The 20,994-nt window shown below is 45.0% G+C and overlaps 1 protein-coding gene across 1 annotated transcript in view; it reads right to left on the reverse strand.

Annotated features, from left to right (window-relative positions):
- GABBR2 (gamma-aminobutyric acid type B receptor subunit 2) overlaps positions 1-20,994 on the reverse strand; it is a 368,988-nt gene that overhangs the window by 127,220 nt on the left and 220,774 nt on the right. The window contains exon 7 of the mRNA XM_061425770.1: positions 10,526-10,762. Within this exon, the coding sequence (XP_061281754.1) occupies positions 10,526-10,762 (237 nt within the window). The remainder of the gene's footprint in view (positions 1-10,525; positions 10,763-20,994) is intronic.

Here is a 20,994-nt window from a genome sequence, read left to right on the forward strand (position 1 = left end):
CTGAGGTCCATTGAGTCAGTGATGCCATCCAACCATCTCATTTTCTTTCGCCCCCTTCTCCTCTTGCCCTCAATCTTTCCCAGTGTCAGGGTCTTTTCCAAAGAGCCAGCTCTTTGCATCAGGTGGCCAAAATATTGGAGATTCAGCTTCAGCATCAGTCCTTCCAATGAATATTCAGGGTTGATTTCCTGTAGGATTGACTGGTTTGATATCCTTGCTGTCCAAGGGACTCTCAAGAGTCTTCTCCAGCACAACAGTTTGAAAGCATCAGTTCTTCACACTCAGCCTTGTTTGTGAGAGTGGTGCAACTCTCACATCCATACACGACTATTGGAAAAACCATAGCTTTGACTATACGGACCTTTGTCAGCAAAATGATGTTTCTGCTTTTCAATACACTGTCTAGGTTTGTCATAGCTCTTCTTCCAAGCTCGTAACAGGGGTTATTATAAGAATGAAATGAGATACTACATTTAAGGGCCTAGCAGATTACCCAGCATATAGTGAGCACTCAGCACTGTTAGCCGTTCCTATCATCATGACATCAGTTATTACAGCAATGTTAGTACAACCACCATGTCACTGAACCTTCCCTTAGTCTGTTTCTTGCAGGCACCTGAACAGAATCTGTACACAGGGCTTCTGCTGAAGTTCTCATAAGATGGTACACTCCCCCACACTGCTTCTCACAAGGAAACAGCTATTTTTGCCCTGACTTGAGGAAGTCAAACCTTCAAGCTTTGGAAGGCTAGGCATCAATTCAAACAAATTGCTAAACCACATTATTTTGATCTTTCAAATTTATCTGACAGCAGAAGGAGTAGGTTTCTTCCCTGTGCTGTACATTATCTGCAGTCATTTGTAATTGTGTTTAAATAAACGGGGGGAGAGCAGCCAAGCAGTACCCCAGAACAGATCTGAAGATACTTGCATTTAGAATCAGAAGCCCTGGGATGTGGATCTGAGAGAGGCTCACTAGCAATACTCTGTGGGACCCAAGCATAGCTACTTTGCCTTGCTGAGCTACAATTTCCTAATTCATTCAGTCAGCAAACGTGTTTCATAGAGTAAGGGCCAGTATTACACAGGGATACAGAGAGGATTACAGGCCCCAGCGCCAGGTAGGGGCTCAGAGGCTCACTGTCCAGTGGGAAGGGGCAGATGGACACACAAATAACCGAATGCAGAGTGGGGACCTCGATATCCTTTCCTATTAACATGGGGAGAATGGTTCCTGCTCTCTCTCCAGAGCATCTAATATGGTTGTTTGGACAGTGAGTTCCTTGCAGGGCTAGCCTTTTATCTTACTCTTCCTGCCTGGCCCAGGCCTGGTTGATAGGGTGTGCTGGGAATGCTAGTTGAGTTAATAGAACACCTAAATGGTTAAGAACATGGGCTTCTGAGTCAGCCAGACTGGTCAGCTTTGAATGCAGTGACACTGGCTATTTGTAAGATGCTCAGTAAATCATTTATCTTTGCTCAGTCTGCTCAGCCTTTTTTTTTTTTTAAATAATGATATGGTTGCTAATTAGCTAAATCATTCACTCATTTAATAGATATTTAGTAGGCATCTACTATGTCCTAGGTACCCAGTTCTAAGTCTCAGAGATATGGCAGAAAATGAAACAGACAATGAATAAGAAAAAAAGAGTGCACATCAAGTCAGGTAACTATTGTGAAGAAGAACGAAAGGGACGGGACTGCAGTTTTGAATAGGGTGCCAGGGAAGCACGTGTGGATGCGTGGACAAAGATGGGACGTCGGCTAGAGAGGCAGATGCAGCTCCCTGGGAGGAGCACTCCCGGCACTGGAAATTACACATCCCCTGCCGGGTGGCTGTCTTAAACATCACATTCAGTAACATGTGTACAGTGCTCAGGATGCTGCCTGGGAGGCAGGAGGAGCTCATTAATTGAGAGCTATTATTAGCATGATGTTAACAAATGTAATTGTATTGAGGAAAGAAGAAGACAGAGACTATAAATGTACCCTGTGCACAGGGCAGTCACATCGAGGATTATTGTTATAGTTGTTGTTTATTACTAGCAATTAATTACCTCCAGGAAATGCTCCTGACAGTCTGAAGTTACAGAGGGCCCAAGAGCCACTCCCTCCCTCCTCAGGCTCTGGGATTTGAGTCCTAGTGAAATGCTGATGGGAAAGACTCGGGAAGGGGTAAAGGCTGGGTTTCTCTCCTGCCTCACAGAGGAAACAGTGAGAGCCCTTCATGCCCATCCCCACATATACATGTGTCAGGGAGATTTCCACAACCTGCGTGGAACAGTGACACCAGATGTCACAGCAGTAATTTGGGCATCACTATCAGCAGATTCAAGAACTATAGATCCTGTTAATACTTCTGTTGTCAGTTCTGATTATTTATTGGATAGCAAAAGTCTTTAGTTTATAGAAGCCTGGGAGGCAGCAGAGTAGGAGAGTGTGACTGAATTTCTCAATCGTATGTGAATTCAATCCCAAGAAGTTAACTCAAGGTTACCAGTGTTTACTGAGATTCCTCCAGGTGTAAGTGCCAGGCGAAGTACTGAGGGGACCGGACCCACAAATCTGGGAGCTGCTAATTCATTGGAGAATATGAATACGGCTTTCCCACAGGCAGACTGAAAGAGGCAGGGATAGCAGCGGGGTGTGACGGACTGTAAGGGAGAGGAGTCTGGAACTGGCTACCTGGAATGGGGGAGGTGACAGGAGAGGCTTGGTGCTAAACTTCATGCACAGTTAACAATTAGCTTACAGTAAAAATTCCCTCTTTAAAATGTTTAAATTTCCCACAAAGACACCTAGATGTCTCAGATTGGGTCCCCTGGAAGTAGAGCCTAGGACAGGGAATCATGTGCAAGGGATAGATTAAACATGTGTTCTCGGGAGACACCTGTAAGGGACAGAGGGAGAGGGAAGAGGCCAAGCTCTGTGGGATGTGTTTCCAAGTAAGGCAAGTCTCAGCCTGATCCTCCAGGGAGCCCCTGGAGGTGAACAGCGCTGGTGTCACCAACACACCACCCAGTCATCCCTGCAGGCTGCTGCGGGGAGGGGTGTGAGTCCCAGGCACCTCCAGGCTAGGAGGTTTCCATCCGTGGGGACACTGGCAGGGGCACCTACACAGCTGGGGAATGGGCAAATCTCACCTAACTCCTAAAAGGGCAGGGATCTGGCTGGGGCACCAACAGCACCTGCTGCTGTTAGTTTTTGTGTATGATACTGAGTGATAATTCTTAGGGCTGTGGGACCCTAAGTGGCATGGAGCTCGACTAAAGGGAGGAACAAAGGGAGGACTGTGAGCAGATGTCTTCCACCTTTAAGGTGACTATCAAATCCCTAGAGTGAATGGTGGCAGCAGGTAGAGAACTCAAAAGCGTTCCTACAACCTTAATACAAGTTCACAATTTGCTGAGAGAATTAAATGAGATAATATATGTGAAACAGACTGGCACTTAGTAGAGAGAGAATGATGGTTGGACTTGATTCTGAATATTCCTTGATTTAGACCTGCATAAACTGGGCTTTGAAAAATCATCATAATAGCATGGGAATAATAATAATAGTAATGGTGATGATACCACTGGGTACTAAACACCATTGTTATTTCTCATATCAACCCTATGAAGTAGGTTATATTTCCCTACATAGATGAGGAAACTGAGGCACAGACAGGTAAGCAATTTTCCTGAGGTCACACAGTTCTAAGAGCTGGGCTGAACTGTGGCCTCCTTTTGCCTGACTTTTCAAATCTTCATTTCCTGTTACAGTTCATCACTGCCACGCCCTGGGAAATGGTGGATTTTATGTGAGTTTGCGGGTAGGCTGCTTAGCCAGGGAATAAAGGGAGAGAAATGAGGTTCCCAAACCAGCTCCCATGTTAAGTTTGTATATACTGCAATTTCAGTGGATCTCCTTGGGTCTGGGTGGGGTGGAGACAAGTGGGGTGCAGAGGAAGTTCTGGAAGGGTTTGCTGTTGATCCTGGACAACAGCCAAGAAACACTCATGAAAGGGAGACCTGAGAACAGAAAAGCCTGAGTGGCGTCGGGACCTAGCACGAGGTCACTGGGACAAGTCCCGTTTTCTGGGACACGCAGTTGGCACATCACACTCGGACCATGGCAGAGTTTCTGACAAGCTCTCCAGTGATTGCTTCGAGGATAAAATCAAAACAGGTGGAATCAGGTGAGTCCAGGGGATGGAGTCATGACTGGTTGAATGACCAGCCCCCAAAGGGGTCAAATCCTAAGTTGGTAGGCTTTTCTCTACTTCTGGGTGGAGTTCCTAGTACTCTAGTTCTTGGCTCACTCAAATTCAGCCTAAAAAAAAAAAAATCTAAAGCAAAATGATGATATCAAATAGAAGGCACAAATGGGTGGCTGGTGGGAAGCTTCTGTATTGGAGAATAAAGCCAGGACCCCAAAGATCAGAGAGGCAGGAGAGATAGGCGGACTTGAACAACACGAAGTTTAATTCATTCATGTGTGTGTGTGTGTGTGTGTGTGTGTGTGTGTGTGTGTAGCATAAAGTTTCCTGTTTGATAAAAAAATCAACCGTGCAACTTCAGGGTCACAGCATGGCCAAGCAACAGTGGGAATGAAATAAATGAGGCTTCAGTCAACAGAGTGTCATTTTCCTGGGACGAGGAGCTGGTTAGCTTCCTCTAACGACCTGGTTTCAAGAACTTAGTGATTGGGATCCCAGCCAAACTGAGCTTACTCCAGGATGTCCTCTTTTCAGGAAAAATATTGATTGAGGATGGGGGCAGTATTTGAATCTTAGTAGAGACTGTGAAGAAGGCTGAGCGCCGAAGAATTGATGCTTTTGAACTGTGGTTTTGGACAAGACTCTTGAGAGTCCCTTGGACTGCAAGGAGATCCAACCAGTCCATTCTGAAGGAGATCAGCCCTGGGATTTCTTTGGAAGGAATGATGCTAAAGCTGAAACTCCAGTACTTTGGCCACCTCATGCGAAGAGCTGACTCATTGGAAAAGACTCTGATGCTGGGAGGGATTGGGGGCAGGAGGAGAAGGGGACGACAGAGGATGAGATGGCTGGATGGCATCACTGACTCGATGGACGTGAGTCTGAGTGAACTCCGGGAGTTGGTGATGGACAGGGAGGCCTGGCGTGCTGCGATTCATGGGGTCGCAAAGAGTCGGACACGACTGAGCGACTGATCTGATCTGATCTGATCTGAGAGATAATTTTGTAAAAATCTCCCATAAAAACTTGAAGTTTAAGGGGCATACTGGTGAAGGCTGGATTCCCATTCTTCAGCAACAAACACAAACAGATCAATGAACTCTGCAAACTGCCACCTGCTGTCTTCGTAACCTTCTTGGCGAGATCAATTAGTGATAACAGCCATCAGAGGTGACTGCCTGAACTTAAGGCTGCAGGCCTCTCCCGAGATGTTAAATTGAGATGTCGAGGCCCGCAGCTGTTTGAGAGAGGCTGGGCGAAGGATGAAGATTGGGTCTATTATTATATCTGGAGGAACTCATGGGTCACCCTCTTTGCCGCTGTGATTGCTTCTATATGAGGTCCACCCACAGGGAATGAGGAGGTGATCACAGGAAATAGTTTAGAAAGAATGGGCCCTCTTCTCACGGTCAAAAATATTCCCAAGAGCCCCTTTCAATTTCTCCATGCCCAAGTGCTCATGTAAGCCTCCCAGCCCTGACCCAAGTGTGGGATAAAGGCTCTCAGTGACTTCCTGGAGAAACTGGTGCACACGATAGGATACAATGAGATTCTATGAATTTAGCCTTTGTCATAGGCACCACAAAATAAATACGGTGTAGTTTCAAAAGACAAACCAGAAGAAACATTCACTAAAGGAGGGATACTGCTGGTTAGAGCCCTTGTATCTTGGTCTGACACACCCAAAAGATAACTGGGAGGAATTAAAACATGTTCACCCCCCAAAAATTTAAGCTTTGGTTTTTTACCTGGAAACTCAGCACACATTCCCAAGTAGCTTTGAAGGGTTATGGATATTAGCTTGTTGATGAATTCAGTGTCTCTTTGGTAGAAAAGCCTTCTTGGAAGAGTCTATTAAACCACAGTATACGGCCTGAGTGCTAGGGAGGAGGGAACTTGGCATTGCACCCTCACTCCCCAGGGCATGGCACAGGGAGAACTCACAGCACAGGGCCTTGTGGTTACCCACACATGGAGTTTTGCTTACTGAATTGTGGGAAAATCCAGGACAGCTTCCTGGTTTTTCCTCTCATAAGCAGAATGGAGTCCCTGCTCCAAGGGTCTGGGCTGACCTTGGACAGTGACTGGCAATTGTTATCTACCATCTCTCTACCACTGGGTAGGGAACCCACAGACCACATCATTCTTCTTTGCGCTCCCAGCTCCTAGCACCCAGCACAGGATCTGCTAAGGAGCAAATGAATGGAGGAATACATCTGCTAGAGCCCCAAGCAATTCTCAAAACGTCGCTATTTGAGACTCACCAGGACCACTTGTTGTTAATAATGGGAATTTTCTGGCGCTACTGCAAAGCCACTCAATCAGAAGTTCTGAGGCAGGGCTAGGAAATTTGCATTTTTAACAAAGTTCCCTGGGAGGTTCCCACATGTGTATAGACGTTTAGGAATCCTTGCCCTAGAGGAACTCTGTGGACTGGGATTCTCAGGATGCTCTGGGCTTTTGAGACCTAACAGCCAGTTTGAGCCTGAGTTTTATCAGGTGTTTGTTAGAAGAAGGGTTTCCGGGTGAGAAAGCATTCTGAGATTTGCAGAGCAGAGAGAGGTAATGACAGGGCCAGAAACCGGAACTGTGGGCTCAGGGAATCAGAGGTAGCAGGCACCCCAGACCATCAGTGTACAGCTGGGGACACAGGTCCTATTCTCCAGTGTTCTCGGAGGAAGGTGGCTGGGAGGAGAGCTCTTAAGAAAATTAAAGACACTAGGGCCCCAGACTAAGCCAGAGTCCCGACCTGGGGTGCCCGAAGAAATCTCTTTAACACACCAACTGGCAGCCACAGGCCTGGCTCCCAGGCGAGAATGCATACTGAATCAATTGAAATTGAGTCACGGATATAATTAATTTAATGTGTTTAAACGATTTTCCGTATAGTAAACAAGCTGAATGAGGGTGACCCAGAATAAAGTGTCTGCCTGAGAATGGAAAAATGGATACTGTGTGTGCTGTATAATGAAAACCCTTCAGCAAACAGAAAATGCTTCAATTTATTTCTACCTCCTGTTCCCTTCCTTTCCAACTCTTTATTTATGTCTGAACTTGGCCTTCTGCGGTCTCCTTGGACCACAGGGACACTTTTTATTTTGTCAGAAATTGGTCTTTTTTCTCTGATCAGAAGACAATTTTAATGAAACCTGTCTCGAGCCCAGTGACAAGCACATATTAATATGTGATGAAGGGGATGAGGAAGGGGAAAAAAAACCTGAAGACCTGTTTCACTATTGCAATCTTTTTCTCAACTAATGGAAGATTTGTATAAAGAGGAGAGAGGCAGCACCGGTGTGGTGACGGCAGGCCCATCTGAGCTACTGTCCTGCCTAAATTGAACCTTCTTTCTGTGTGACTTTGAAACTCCCCATCCGTACCTCAGATACTCATCTGCAACCCGAGGGGGTTGAATTTGAGGATCTCTAAGATCACTTTCAGTTCTGACATTCGCTGAATCATGAGTCACAAATGAGACCAGGCATAAATATGAGTCAAGGAATGTCCCATCAAAAAGAAACTCATCTTCAAGCTGTGTAAAGCCTTTCAGGCAGCCTCATCTAATTGCGCATCAAGTAGGGATCATGTATTATTTGGCAGCATTTAGGAGTAGTTATAAATGATCTCCACCTAAGCTACATCAGGCATCTAGACAAAATGCTGCATTTTAGGATTAGGAGAGGCTTCCTAGATTCTGTAGCTCTCTATCCAGCCACTTCAACTTGGGATACTACAAATTCATTCTATGAAATAGGAAACAAAGCGTGACAAGATGGCCTGAAAAAGTGGACCCATATTTTGAGACAGCTTTGCCACAATGCTACTAGTGGGACCCCTGGTGAATTCCACCCTTTTCTAAGGCTCTGTCTGTGAATTTGTTCCATGGACAGAAAGGACTTCTAAAGCATTTGGTGCTCTGCGGAGCCTTTCTGAGGGAGAGGTGAGGTGGGATGGGATGTGGAGGGGGCTGATCTGGAAGGGCTCTGGGCTCTTCTTCCATTCACCTGAGAATCTCCTCTTTAATTTATATTACACACCAGGGACCACGTACAATCTGATAACAAGAAGTTCTGAGGATAAAACAAAAGAACTTTTTGAAACCACTGGGCTGAGGAAAGCTGTTAAAGTTTTCAGTCTGTGTCCAGGATGCACTGCAGACATGACCTTTAGTGATAACTAACAAGAGCCTTCACTTCCGAGCTGTGGGAGCAATGTCCAGGTTTCAGGTCAAGAGGGGCTCTATTTAGGAATTTGGAACTCTCCTTCTTTTTAGCAAACCTCAATGTTCCCCAATGCCCAGAGCAGTGGTTCTAAACTCTACTGTGCATTAGGGGGTCTGTTAAACCACAGATGGCTGTGCCCCAACCCTGAGATTCTGATCCAGTGGGTCTGGGGTTAGGCTCAAGAATTTGCATTTCTAACCAGCTCCCAGGAGATGCTGGTGCTGCTGGTCAAGGCACACTTGGAAAACTGTTGGCCTGTAAGATAAGGCCAGCCTCCTTAGCTTTCCCTACAGAGCTGTGCCCCAGCTCACCTTCCCAGCCTCACCACCCTCCCTTTCAATATTCCCAACAAAGTACATGCACCTCACCACACTCCATCCAGCTGGACCGCCAGCCCCCGTCTGCAGGTCTAAGGCACAACCCCAAAGATTCCACTTCCAAAGTCTTCCGTGACTTCTTCATCAAAGGTCACAGAAATCCCTCTAGGCTCACACAGGCTCTCCCGTGGTGCTGAGCACTTTCAACCTCTTAATATCATTTGAGTCTAGGTCTCAGCCCTGCCTCTGGACCACAGTCTCCAGGACAAGGAGTCCATCTTATCCCGGAGTCCACGCCATAGCCTACACTCAGCACCTGCACAAGTCCCGGCCCGTCAGACCAACAACCCAAACCTGAGCGCATGCGCAAAGGAGCATGAACTTGTAAGAAATCAGACCAACAACCCAAACCTGAGCGCATGCGCAAAGGAACATGAACTTGTAAGAAATACCCCAGTTAGCTCATCTTATATACTCTCAAGACAGACGGATTCTCTAAATGCCTTTTTAAATTAGAACAACGGGCAACACTTTAGCCATTTCAAACTACTCTTTAGGCAAATTTCCCTAATTTTCTGGGAGCACTGCTGCCGCTGCTAAGTCGCTTCAGTCGTGTCCGACTCTGTGCGACCCCATAGACGGCAGCCAACCAGGCTTCCCCGTCCCTGGGATTCTCCAGGCAAGAACACTGGAGTGGGTTGCCATTTCCTTCTCCAATGCATGAAAGTGCAAAGTGGAAGTGAAGTCTCTCAGTCGTGTCCGACTCTTCGCGCCCCGACCCCATGGACTGCAGCCTACCAGGCTCCTCCATCCATGGGATTTTCTAGGCAAGAGTACTGGAGTGGGGTGCCATCGCCTTCTCCATTCTGGGAGCACAGTCAGTGACAAATACATCATTGTGAGACATAAATGACTACCACTTATGTTCATGACCAGAAGGTAGTGTGATGCAGCTTTTAAGAGCTAGACCCAGGTTCAAATCCCAACTCTACCTCTGATTAGCTGTGGTACTTAAATGTGCCAAGCTCCAGGCTCCTCAGCTTTATTGGGGGTGGTAACAGCACCCACTTCCTAGGGATGGCACACAGATGCAGTGAGACAATTATTAACTACAACAACCACGAGCATTTCCTCCGCATCTACATGTGCCTAGCACTGGGCATACATCATCAAGCTAATCTACATAAATGCTTAGCAAACATCTAGCACATCATAAGCATTCAAGAAATAGTGATTCTCATTGTTCCCAATTTTCCTGACTTCTGTACAGCCATTATTATTCCCATTTGCCAGCTATTTCAAGAATCTTAAAACTCAGAACAAGTAGCTTGCTCAACCAACTGCTAGGGCAGTTTTTAATTTGTAACAGCTAATGTTTATGACTGCCTTGCCAGGTAGGTATTATTTCCATTTGGGGGCTGAAAAAACTCTGTAGTCTGAAGACCATAGCTTGAAAGTGAATGCCCAGGATTTGAACCTGACTCTGGATCCAGAGCTTCTGTTGACTCACCCCCACCCCACCGCCTGGTGGATTCCACCTGCTCTGTGTCAGCTCACTATGGCCTTTCTAATCCACAAGTTATAGACAGGTAGTTTCCCAACACATCCGACAGCGTTACTGGCCATGCCCGTTTCAGCAGCCTTGCAACCACAGAGCCCACAGGAAGTTATTTCAACAAGCGAAAAATGAAGCATATATCAGAGGGCCTGTAACACAGTGCCTCTTGCCCTGTGTGTCACCAAGGGGCGCTAAGGAAAGCAGAGCCCAGGGGCCTGGGACTGACCGTGACCCCGAAGAAGTTGGTCTCGTTCATGGCATTGAGGATGATCTTGCCCAGCGTGTGGTCCGTGTAGTTGAAGTCCTGGATCCGCTGGTGCCGGCTGCTGGCGTGCAGCGTCTCCATGGCCCTCTGGAGCGTCTTGGCGATGACCCAGATGCCGTCGTAGGCATACCCATGGAACTTGCTGGGTCCTACTCCTGACCGCTTGTTGTTGTACTCTCTCTCATACTGCTGTGGTGTCTGGAAAATAAGGAGACCAGGGACACCAAGTTACAGCCAGCCGGGACATGAAGCACATGGTGCCGAGAGCTGACACTCCCCAGTGCTTATCATGAGCCAGGCACGGTGCTAGGCTCTTAACGTGCATTATCGCATCTAACCCCCACAACAACCTTGTACACTGGGACTATTACTGTCCCCATTTACAGATGAGAAAATTGACTCAGGAAAGCTAACTTGCCTAGGACCAAGTGAGTGGCAGGGCTGGTATCTGAACCCTGGCTGTCTGCCAAGACCAGTGGAAGGAAAAATGCATCCCGAGCAGGCCTCCTCCTGACATTAGCTGGGCCTGGAGCTACAGTAACAGTGGAGGCGCATACACCATATGTCTAAATATTAAGTTATAGACAACAAACAGACTGTTGAATAAAATATTTTCTATCTTTTTGTCATAATGGGTTAAAGGAAGGTGAATAAACCTTCCTAACAAGCTGGAAGGCCAGGTTTGAATTCAGAAGTCTGAGACCCCTCGGAGCTTCAGTCTGGACACAGAAGCACAGGGGAAGCTAACTTTGCTCAGGGGCCCACCCCCTTCTCTTCCCACTTGACTCCATCCCACAGGCCAGTCAAGCCAGTCCACCTTCTTCTGGCATAAGTAGTCCCATAACCACCCTGAGGCTCAGTCCTCCCTGAAGAGGCTCCTTGGACCCTGGATGCGGCTCCAGGCATTTGGGCAGGGAATTCAGGGGATGGCCCAGGATTGGGAGGGGTGTAGGCTCTGGGTGGGCAGGTCCCTGTGGCCTTGTGGATTTTGAACCCCGTGGGGCTTGAGTGAGGTCCTCTTAGAGCATGGGACCCCGGGCAGGTCCTAGGTGTCCAGTTGTAAGGTCCCTTCTGATCTCTACATTGTGCTCTTCCCTTTCATCTTCCAGAATATAGCAGAGTCTGCGAATAACTTCACATTAAAAAAATTTTTTTCTCCCATTGAGCTGGATTTCATAAAATAATTTCATTGGTAATATTAACATTCTGATTGAGGCCACAAAGTAATGAAACTGCCTTTTTACTCTAGTCCCTGAGGCTTACAGATCCAAATGAATGCCGCTCCAGGGGAACCCATTACCCTCAGCTCTTCCTGGGCCTTTTCTCAAATCACTTCTGAACTCCTCTGCCAGAAATGTCATCAGAGCCCATGGCTTAGTCTTTGGATTAATCCTCCTTGGGGACAAATCAAACATAGAAACCAGAACTCATTGTCAGTTTATACCAGAAAAGGCCCCTTAGAGACAGTCACACATGCCCTCTCAATCTGCAGCAGGAGACACAGAGAGGTCTAGAGACTTGCCTAAGGTCACACAGCATGCGTATGTGTGTGTCTCTGTGTGTATAGCCAGACTGGTCTCATTTTATCTTTGCTGCTTCTCACATGTTTGAATTTCGAAGTCATAACTGCCTTTTGAAAACCACCCCAAGTTGTTTGGGGCCAGTTCTGGTATCCGAGTAGAGTGGTGAAGCTGAGCCATTGAAGACTGGGTTACTCCGTGGCTGGATCTCAAGTCTCTCGCCCTTGGCTCAAGGGGTTAGCAGAGCCTGGGTACAACCAAGCCCCTCCAAATGTGGAATCTGCAGACAACCAAATGAGGAATCTGCCTGGCCAAATGTGAATGGTATCCCAGCAACAACTCCACCACCTTTAAAAAAAAACCCAAAAACATTTTGGCTCCTATTGGATAGCTCAGGTTTTATCTATTTATGATTTCCTTTGGAAATGCATCATGTCCAGCCATCACTGTTCTGTTCATCAGTCAAAATACCCAGCAGAAGTTCTTTAATTCCAAGGGTTCTTCAAGGAGACAGCACCGTCTCCAGCCCAGCCCAGCTCCTCAAGCCCTTTCTCATAGGTAACTGCACCCCTCCACCTGGAGGCTGGCTCTCCACAGGCATCCTCTGCCTGCTCACTTCTTATCAGGGAGCATGAGATAGTGTATTATAAGGCTTCCTGTTCCCTGAACCTGTTGGGTCTCCTTCATTCACACCAGACTTGTTTGCACTTGAGGCTGTTGCACTAGATGCCTCCTCTGCCAGGAAGCTTCTGCCGCAGCTCTGGCCTGATATTCTCGGCACACAAACGTCAACATGTGTCGTTTCTCAGGGATGCTTCCCTGACCCACCCTTTCCACAACCTCCTCCTGCCAGGCAATCTCTATCCACTAGTTTTATCTTCTTTATTGCAATTTTTACTTCCTGCAGTGCATCTACCCAAAGAATTAAGCTCCAAGGGGTCAAGGGTGTTATCTTGATCATAGAACCCAAAACAATACCCGCAGAGACCCTTTCTAAGCATCGGTTTCTCCATCTGAAAAGTGAGGAGATTGGACCAGGTGATCTAGAAGCCTCCTCCTGGTGAGTGATCCAGGCAGGAGCCTGGCACAGTGGTAAGAACACAGGACTTGGAAGCAGGTTTACCTGCCTTCCAGTTCCAGTTCAGTGGTTTGGTAATGTGACCTGGGGCTGGGGTCCTATCTCCTACAGGTCTCTGCATCCTCCCATCTAGGTGGCTGTGACAGTTCCATGAGTGCACAGCATCAGTCCTGTGTCCAGGATGTGTTGGTGCCCCAAGAACTCCAGTCACTGCTAGTAATAGTACAGTGGTTGTTCACCTGGCCACCTGGAACAACTGCTCACCCAGGATGCCCCAAAGACCCAAGACTTCGCCTGTGCTGATAGGGGGTAACAGCCCTCCAGTGTGTGAATGGCCTACTTTTACTTCCTTAGCTAATTTCCAATTATTGGACATTAAAGCTTTTTTCTAATTTTTCCCAATTACAGGATTGCAAAAAAAGCACCCTTGTATCTAAATTTTCTGAACACATACTGATAATTATTTTTTCGGAAGAAATTCCCAGATATATAATTGCTGAGGCAAAAGGTATAAAAACCTTAAATGCTATTCACACATCTAAAGGGCCAAATTATCCTCTCCAAACATGAAAAGCTAAAATTCCACTCTATATGAAAGTGCCCATTTCCTTCCATCCTGGACCACAATAGGCATTTCTTTCTTTCTTTCTTTCTTTTTTTTAAGCTGCTCAGCACGCAGGATCTTGGTTCTCCAACCAGGGAGCAAACCTGTGCCCCTGCAGTGGAAGTGCAGAGTCTAACCACTGGGCCACCAGGGAAGTCCCTCAATTTTTAAAATCATTGTCAGTTTCTCAAGAAAAAAATGTACATCTCTTTTCATCTTAATTTGCATTTCTCTAGTTAACTATTAAGAGTGATCTCCACATATAGATGGGCAACTTTCACTTCTGAGGTGTGTTTCCTCTTTATACCATATTGGTATGGTGAGAGTCACAACTTTTAGTGCTTTGTTTCAACATATCGTTGTTATTTTTCTATTTGGCTATATTTTTCTTGATTTTAAAATGTAATTTGGGGGAATTCCTTGGCAGTCCAGGGGTCGGGATTCCATGTTTCCACTGCAGAGGGCCTGGATGCTATCCCTGCTTGGGGAACTGAAATCCTGCAAGATGCGCAGTGTGGCCTAAAAGAAAAAGAAAAAAAGAAATTTGGGTATATTTCAGGCTATTAATTCAGCTATTGGCTATTTTTAAAGTATCAAAAATTTACCTGAATTGTCTATTTATCTAATTAATTGCTTAAGCATCAAAGGAATGAGGCCTCTTGAACTCTTCTCTCTAAGACTTTGCTGCTCCGAGGCTTTTTCTGATGCAGGCAAAGGCATCCAAGGGCTGGTGGTGTCTCTTTGAGTCCTGTTTGTTCAACCTAATGAGTACATTCAGATGACGTTTCAAGACGTCTTCTCTATCCAGGACATGCCACTGGGGCATCCTTGAAGGTTTCTGCGACATTCTTAAAGTTGTTGCGGGTGGGAAGAGTCAGACCTTCGGCGAACAGACACAGTATTGCCTCACCAGGAGGTATATGAATGTAGTTTTTAAACTTCTTTGATATAGTTTATTGGTGATATTTCCATGTGTGTAGATAATAGAGGGGATCAAGATCAGACTGTTTATTCAATTTGACATTGGGGCCAACACAAGTCCCTATATATTTTTTAGGTGTACCTCTTATAAATCCCTATCTTTTCTATCTCATAAAACTGTTCATCAACCAGAGGAAAGGGGGTTGGAGAACACTGGCAATGTGCCTGTTTACCTCACTTCTGTGGGTAAAGTCCTTGGAGTGGGACACCCCGGTAGCTTAGGCCTGAAAGGTGACCTCATTCTCCCTGTCTTTGCAAGCACCATGCTGAAGTCATTGCTACCACACTATGTCCGGGACCATTCATCACTGTTCCCCGGTGAAGCCAGCGCCGATCTCCCTCAGGCAAAACAATGACAGCAGAAACAGACACTTTCACAATTGTCTGAGAAAAGCTAATAGTTGTTCTTAAAGCAGGTCTCCAATTATTCAGGGCAGAAGAATTTCTTCCGCTGTAAAGCGGACACTGAAAACTGATTGATTACTCATGCTCTGAGGTCAAGTTTATCTTGAGAGGCTAAAAGTTTCTGAGAAAACAAGTTTTATATGAAGAGTCCCAATTACTGACAGGTTGTGCCCCACATATTTTTGAGAGGCAGTTGTTGGAATGTGGAACATCTTTTCATACAGAAATCATGTTATAAATAGTGGTTAGGTTCCCAGGCTAGCCCACACAAGTTTGCTACCCCACACTGTGACTAAACGTTACGGGTCTGTCATTCCAACAGAACCAAGCTGAGTCCTGCTTCTTGGGAGACGGAAGTCTCATGGACAGAAGAGAGGAGAAGGGGGAAAACATCTCCTTCCATATCTCCAACTGCCACCCCCAACCCCGCAGAGCGGCAAAACCAGCAGAGTTTCTCTCTCGAACCCTTCGTGGGGCGTTGCAACCAGAGTCTCCTTTGGAAGGTACACTAGGGCGCAGTCTCTTTTACTCCAGTTCGTAGGTCATCCAAGGAGCCTGTTGAGAATGCAGGGCCCTACATTTGTTTTATTGTGTCTGTGGGATAACTTGGACAACTGTATTTTAAAAGATCTTTTAAGACTTCAAGAATACATAAATTGGTTAACATTGATTAAATCCCTCTCACAATCTGATTATTGGATTTTCTCAATAGCAGCTTCCAGGTGTTTTTCTGAGCCTTTCTCAGACTCTTTCAGTGCTGGGAAAGTCACTATGTCCTCAGGAGGAGCCTTCCACTTAAGGAATGCTTGACGTCTATGAGATCAGTCTTCCAGATACAGAGTTTATACCTATCTCCCTGTAGCTTGCTATGTCTTTCTGTGGAGCTGCAAAGAACATGTCTGCCTTCTCTTATCCATAACATCTCTCAAAGAGCTGAAGTTAGTGACACGCTTACCCTGTCCTCAATGCGCTCTTCTTCACCTTTTAAGCAAAACAGTCTCAGTTCAGACATCCAATCTATGACAAAATAGGTTATATGAGACTAAAGCTCCCATGAAAAACATTAAGGAAAGCAGAATAAAATATAAATATAGCTATCCAAAGGTATCAGAAAGCGACCAGGACATCTAGGACTTGAAGAACCAAGATCCTGGAGGGAAAAGAAATGTTTTGAGAAGTGTCCAACATTCTTCGCTGCTTCCCCTGGAGGCATTTGTTGATCTGCAAGTGGGAAGGCCAGTTGTAGGAACAGAAAACAGTGGATCAGTGTTTTCATCAGTCCCTCAGAGATGGGAAGACAAAAAACTATAGTTCAGGGTTATCAGGGTGGCAAGGCTTATAGGGCCAAGGTCTCAGAGAAAGAGGAACCACAGGATACCAGTATGCACACTGACATCTGCACTTGTGATATTTGGTGATAACTAAGCTGCATAAGGGGCTTCCCTGGTGGCTCAGAGGTTAAAGCGTCTGCCTGGAATTCAGGAGACCTGGGTTGGATCCCAGGAGAAGGAAATGGCAACCCACTCCAGTATTCTTGCCTGGAGAATCCCATGGAGGGAGGAGCCTGGTAGGCTACAGTCCATGGGGTCGCAGAGTCGGACACGACTGAGCGACTTCACTCACTCACTTACTCAAGCTGCATAAGGAGGATGGCATGGCAAATCACTCCAGTATTCTTGCCCGGAGAATACCCATGGACGGAGGAGTCTGGCGGGCTACAGTCCACGGGGTCGCAGAGTCGGATATGACTGAGTAACTAAGCACAGCACAAGCTGCATAAAACAAGGAGGATGAGAGGCCAAGTGAAAAGTGGTGGCTAAGGGGATAAGAACACAAGCAGGTATGTTTAAAGTCTCAGGACATTAGGAACAAAAGTTGGAATCCAGGGCCAGTAAACATCCCAGGATTTTAGTCTAGAATGTTAAAGGACAGATAGGAATAAAGTCAAACCAAAACAGACCAGATATTATGAAAACTAAAGCGAAGCCTGGAATCATCTCAGTTCTTGACTGGATAAAGTGAACTGCCCCTATTCTGTTTGCTCAAAGAGAAAAATCTTCTCTGAAGAAAGATAATGCCACCTGTAGCTTCTTTCATTTTTCATACCGAATTCAATTAATTAAACTTACTAGGTATACCAGGTAATAGGATCAAATCTTAAAAAAAAAAGAAGGAAGAAAGAAAGGAAAGAAGAAAAATAGGCAACAAAGCAGATCTACAGGTGGTTCATATCTTGAATTTATTAGGCCTGGACTTTAATGTAGCAGGTTTATATGTTCAAGAAAATAGACAAAAGATACAGAATATCACCAGAAAACAGGGAGCAAAGAAAGAAAAAAAAGGATAAAATTAAAATCCTAAAAATTTTAAAATATTAATACAACAAATGAAACTAAGAACTCAATAGATGGATGAAACAGTATATTAGACACAGCAGAAAGTAGGTTAGTGAACTGAAGAAATGTTAGTAGTAAATATTCAGCCTGAGGCACAGGGAGGGAAAAAGGACAGAAAATAAGCAATAAACATAAGAGATATATGGAATGTGTTGAAAATGTATAGCACATGTATGACTGGTGTCCTAAAATGTGAGAAAAGGTTAAAAAGGTAGAAGCAGTATTTAAGGGATATTTTCCTAGAATTTCCCCCAATACATATCAATCCACTGATTCATGAAGTTCCATTATGCTTAAACTCCAACCAAGATAAAACCAAACAAAACCGTACTTCAGCACAGCATATAAAACTGCTGAAGAGTCAAGCAAAGATAAAATCTTAAAAGCAGTTAGAGAAAAAAAAAAGGATGCATTATCTTCAAAAGAGCAACAATTAGTCTGATGGCTGATTTAACAGAAACAAGGGATTCCAGAAGACAAGACATTTCAGAAATGACCTCTGAAAGTGCTAAAAGAACACAACAGACCACCTAGAATTCTACACCTAATTAATATATCTCTCAATATTAAGGTGAAAGAAAACTTTAGACAATCAGAAACTGAGAGAATGTGTCTCCAGCAAAACCAAAAAACATCTTTTCTTTCTTTAAAAGAAAGACCAAGAGAAGTTCTATAGGCAGAAAGAAAATGATCATAAACAGAACAGAAATGAAGGGAGGAATAAGAAGTAATGAAAAGTGTAAATATATGAGTAGATCTAAATGAAACATGACATCAGGTTCAAGGACATCCAAGAAAACCTTCTAGAAGAACAAAGATGAGGGACTTAACATTACCAGTCATCAGGTCTTAAAAATCTTCAATTATTAAGGCAGTGTGGTATTGGTTAAAGGATAGGCAAACAGACCAGTGGAAGAGAACAGAAAGTCCAGAAAGAGATCTACACACACTGAAGCTAAGTCATTTCAGTCGTGTCTGACTCTTTGCGACACCATGCACGGTAGCCTGCCAGGCACCTCCGTCCATGGAATTCTCCAGGCAAGAATACTGGACTGGGCAGCCATTCCCTTCTCCACGGGATCTTCCCGACCCAGGGATGGAACCTGGTTCTCCTGCATTGCAGACAGATTCTTTACTGTCTGAGCCACCAGGGAAGCCCCAAGAATACCCGAGTGGGTAGCCATTCCCTTCTCCAGGGGGATCTTCCCAAACCAGGGATCGAACCCTGGTCTCCCACATTGCAGGCAAATTCTTTACTGTCTGAGTCACCAGGGAAGCCCACCTCAGATGTTACATAAAATCAGTTTCACGTGATTTCTATATCTAAAAGTGAAAGGTAAAACAAACTTCTCAAAGACAAGATAGAAAAATATCTTCATGAGCTTGGGTGGGCAAAGTTGCTTAAATAAGACACACATGATGTAAGTAATAAATATAACTGTCTAAGAATTCATACCCAGAATACAAAAAGAACTTTTACAAATCAGTGAGAAACATGCAGAGAATCCAAGTGGAAAAATGGGCAAAAGACTTGAATAGTCAATTTATAAAAGAGAATATCAAAATGGCCAATAATAATATGAAAAGATCAACAACTTCATTACTTATCAAAGAAATGTAAATTAAAATAAAAATAAGATACCACTACTCATCCACTAGATTGGCTAAAATTTAAAAGCTAACAACGCCAAAAGTTGGTGAGTGTGTGAACCAAATGAAACTCGCAATCTCTGCCAGTGGGTGTGTAAATTGGTACAACCACTTTAGAAATCTGCTTGGCAGTGTCTATTATAGCTGAGCATATGGATTCTCTGTGACTCAGAAATTCCACCCCTAAGTGTGCACCCAACAGTACTGTGCACATATATTCACTAAAATACATCAAATACCTATAAATAAATCAAATAAAAAACATGCAAAAATTCCACACAAAAGATTTCTGAGGGAAATTGAATGGATGGAAAGACTCTATATTACAAAGATATCAGTTTTTCCTAAATCAGTCTATACAATCAGTAAAATTCCAACAACAAACCAGAAAAGGTTTGTGCATATAAATTGACTCATTACTCCTTTCTCCTGACTTCAAGGCTGCTGCACTGATGAAGGAAGAGAACTACAATTTGCTGAGCACCTATTGTGTGCTTGGCACTTAGCAAGGTATTTTCCTCTGTATTACTTCATGTAATCCTTCTAAATCTGTAAAAGACATATTACTCCAGCATAATCAGAAACAATTTGAGAAAGGCCAAATGACTTGCCCAATGTCACTGTATCACTGTTGATTAGGTTCAGTTATATAATATAACAGACAAAAAATTATTGGTGACTTAAATGAAATAGTTTGTCTCTCAAGTAAAAGTTGTCCATGGGTAGGTAGTGCAGAGCTTCTACGGCAACTCCACAGTGTAACCAGAGACTGAGGCTCTTACCTTTATGCCCCGCTATCCTAAAGCTGAGCACTGAAGAATTGATGCTTTTGAACTGTGGTGTTGGAGAAGACTCTTGAGAGTCCCTTGGACTGCAAGGAGATCCAACCAGTCCATTCTGAAGGAGATCAGCCCTGGGATTTCTTTGGAAGGAATGATGCTAAAGCTGAAACTCCAGTACTTTGGCCACCTTATGCGAAGAGCTGACTCATTGGAAAAGACTCTGATGCTGGGAGGGATTGGGGGCAGGAGGAGAAGGGGACGACAGAGGATGAGATGTCTGGATGGCATCACTGACTCGATGGACGTGAGTCTGAGTGAACTCCAGGAGTTGGTGACGGAAAGGGAGGCCTGGCGTGCTGCGATTCATGGGGTCATAAAGAGTCGGACATGACTGAGCGACTGAACTGAACTGAACTGATCGTAAAGTTTCCTTCTCAAGGTCACCTGTTGATACAAAATGGCTGCTATAACTCCAGCCATCTCATCCATATTTCAACCAATACAGAGGAGAAGAAAGAAGGGTAAGCTCTCCTCTAAAGTAGGCTTTTAGAAGTCTTGTATAATACTTCTACTTAAATCTCACTGGTTAGACTTAGAATCCTGGCTCTATCTAGCTACATGGGAGGCTGGGAAATGTATATTTTCAGATGAGTGGCAACATACCCAGTTAAAAATCAGAGTTATGCTACTGAAGAGGAAGAAGGGCTAAGGATGTTGCATGAACAACTACCTGCCACACCACACCTTTCCTCCTGAGCCCATGTTCCTTTGCCACACTGCCCGTCTCCCAGGGATGTGAATATCTAGGGAAGTAGCCGGTAACAGGAGCTTTGTGGGGAAGGTGGGGGCAGAGGCAGCAGCATCATAAAGCTTGACTTCCTGGGGAGCATCTCTACTTTTCCATATCACCTTCTCATCCTCCTCTCTAGAGCCCAGAGCTTCCTAAAAGCCCCAGGTTCTTTGTTATGGAGCTCCCATGGCAGTGACAAAGAGATGTGTGCAGCTTTTCCCAGG

The sequence above is a fragment of the Bos javanicus genome, chromosome 8, assembly GCF_032452875.1.
Source record: "Bos javanicus breed banteng chromosome 8, ARS-OSU_banteng_1.0, whole genome shotgun sequence".
Taxonomy (NCBI): Eukaryota; Metazoa; Chordata; class Mammalia; order Artiodactyla; family Bovidae; genus Bos; species Bos javanicus.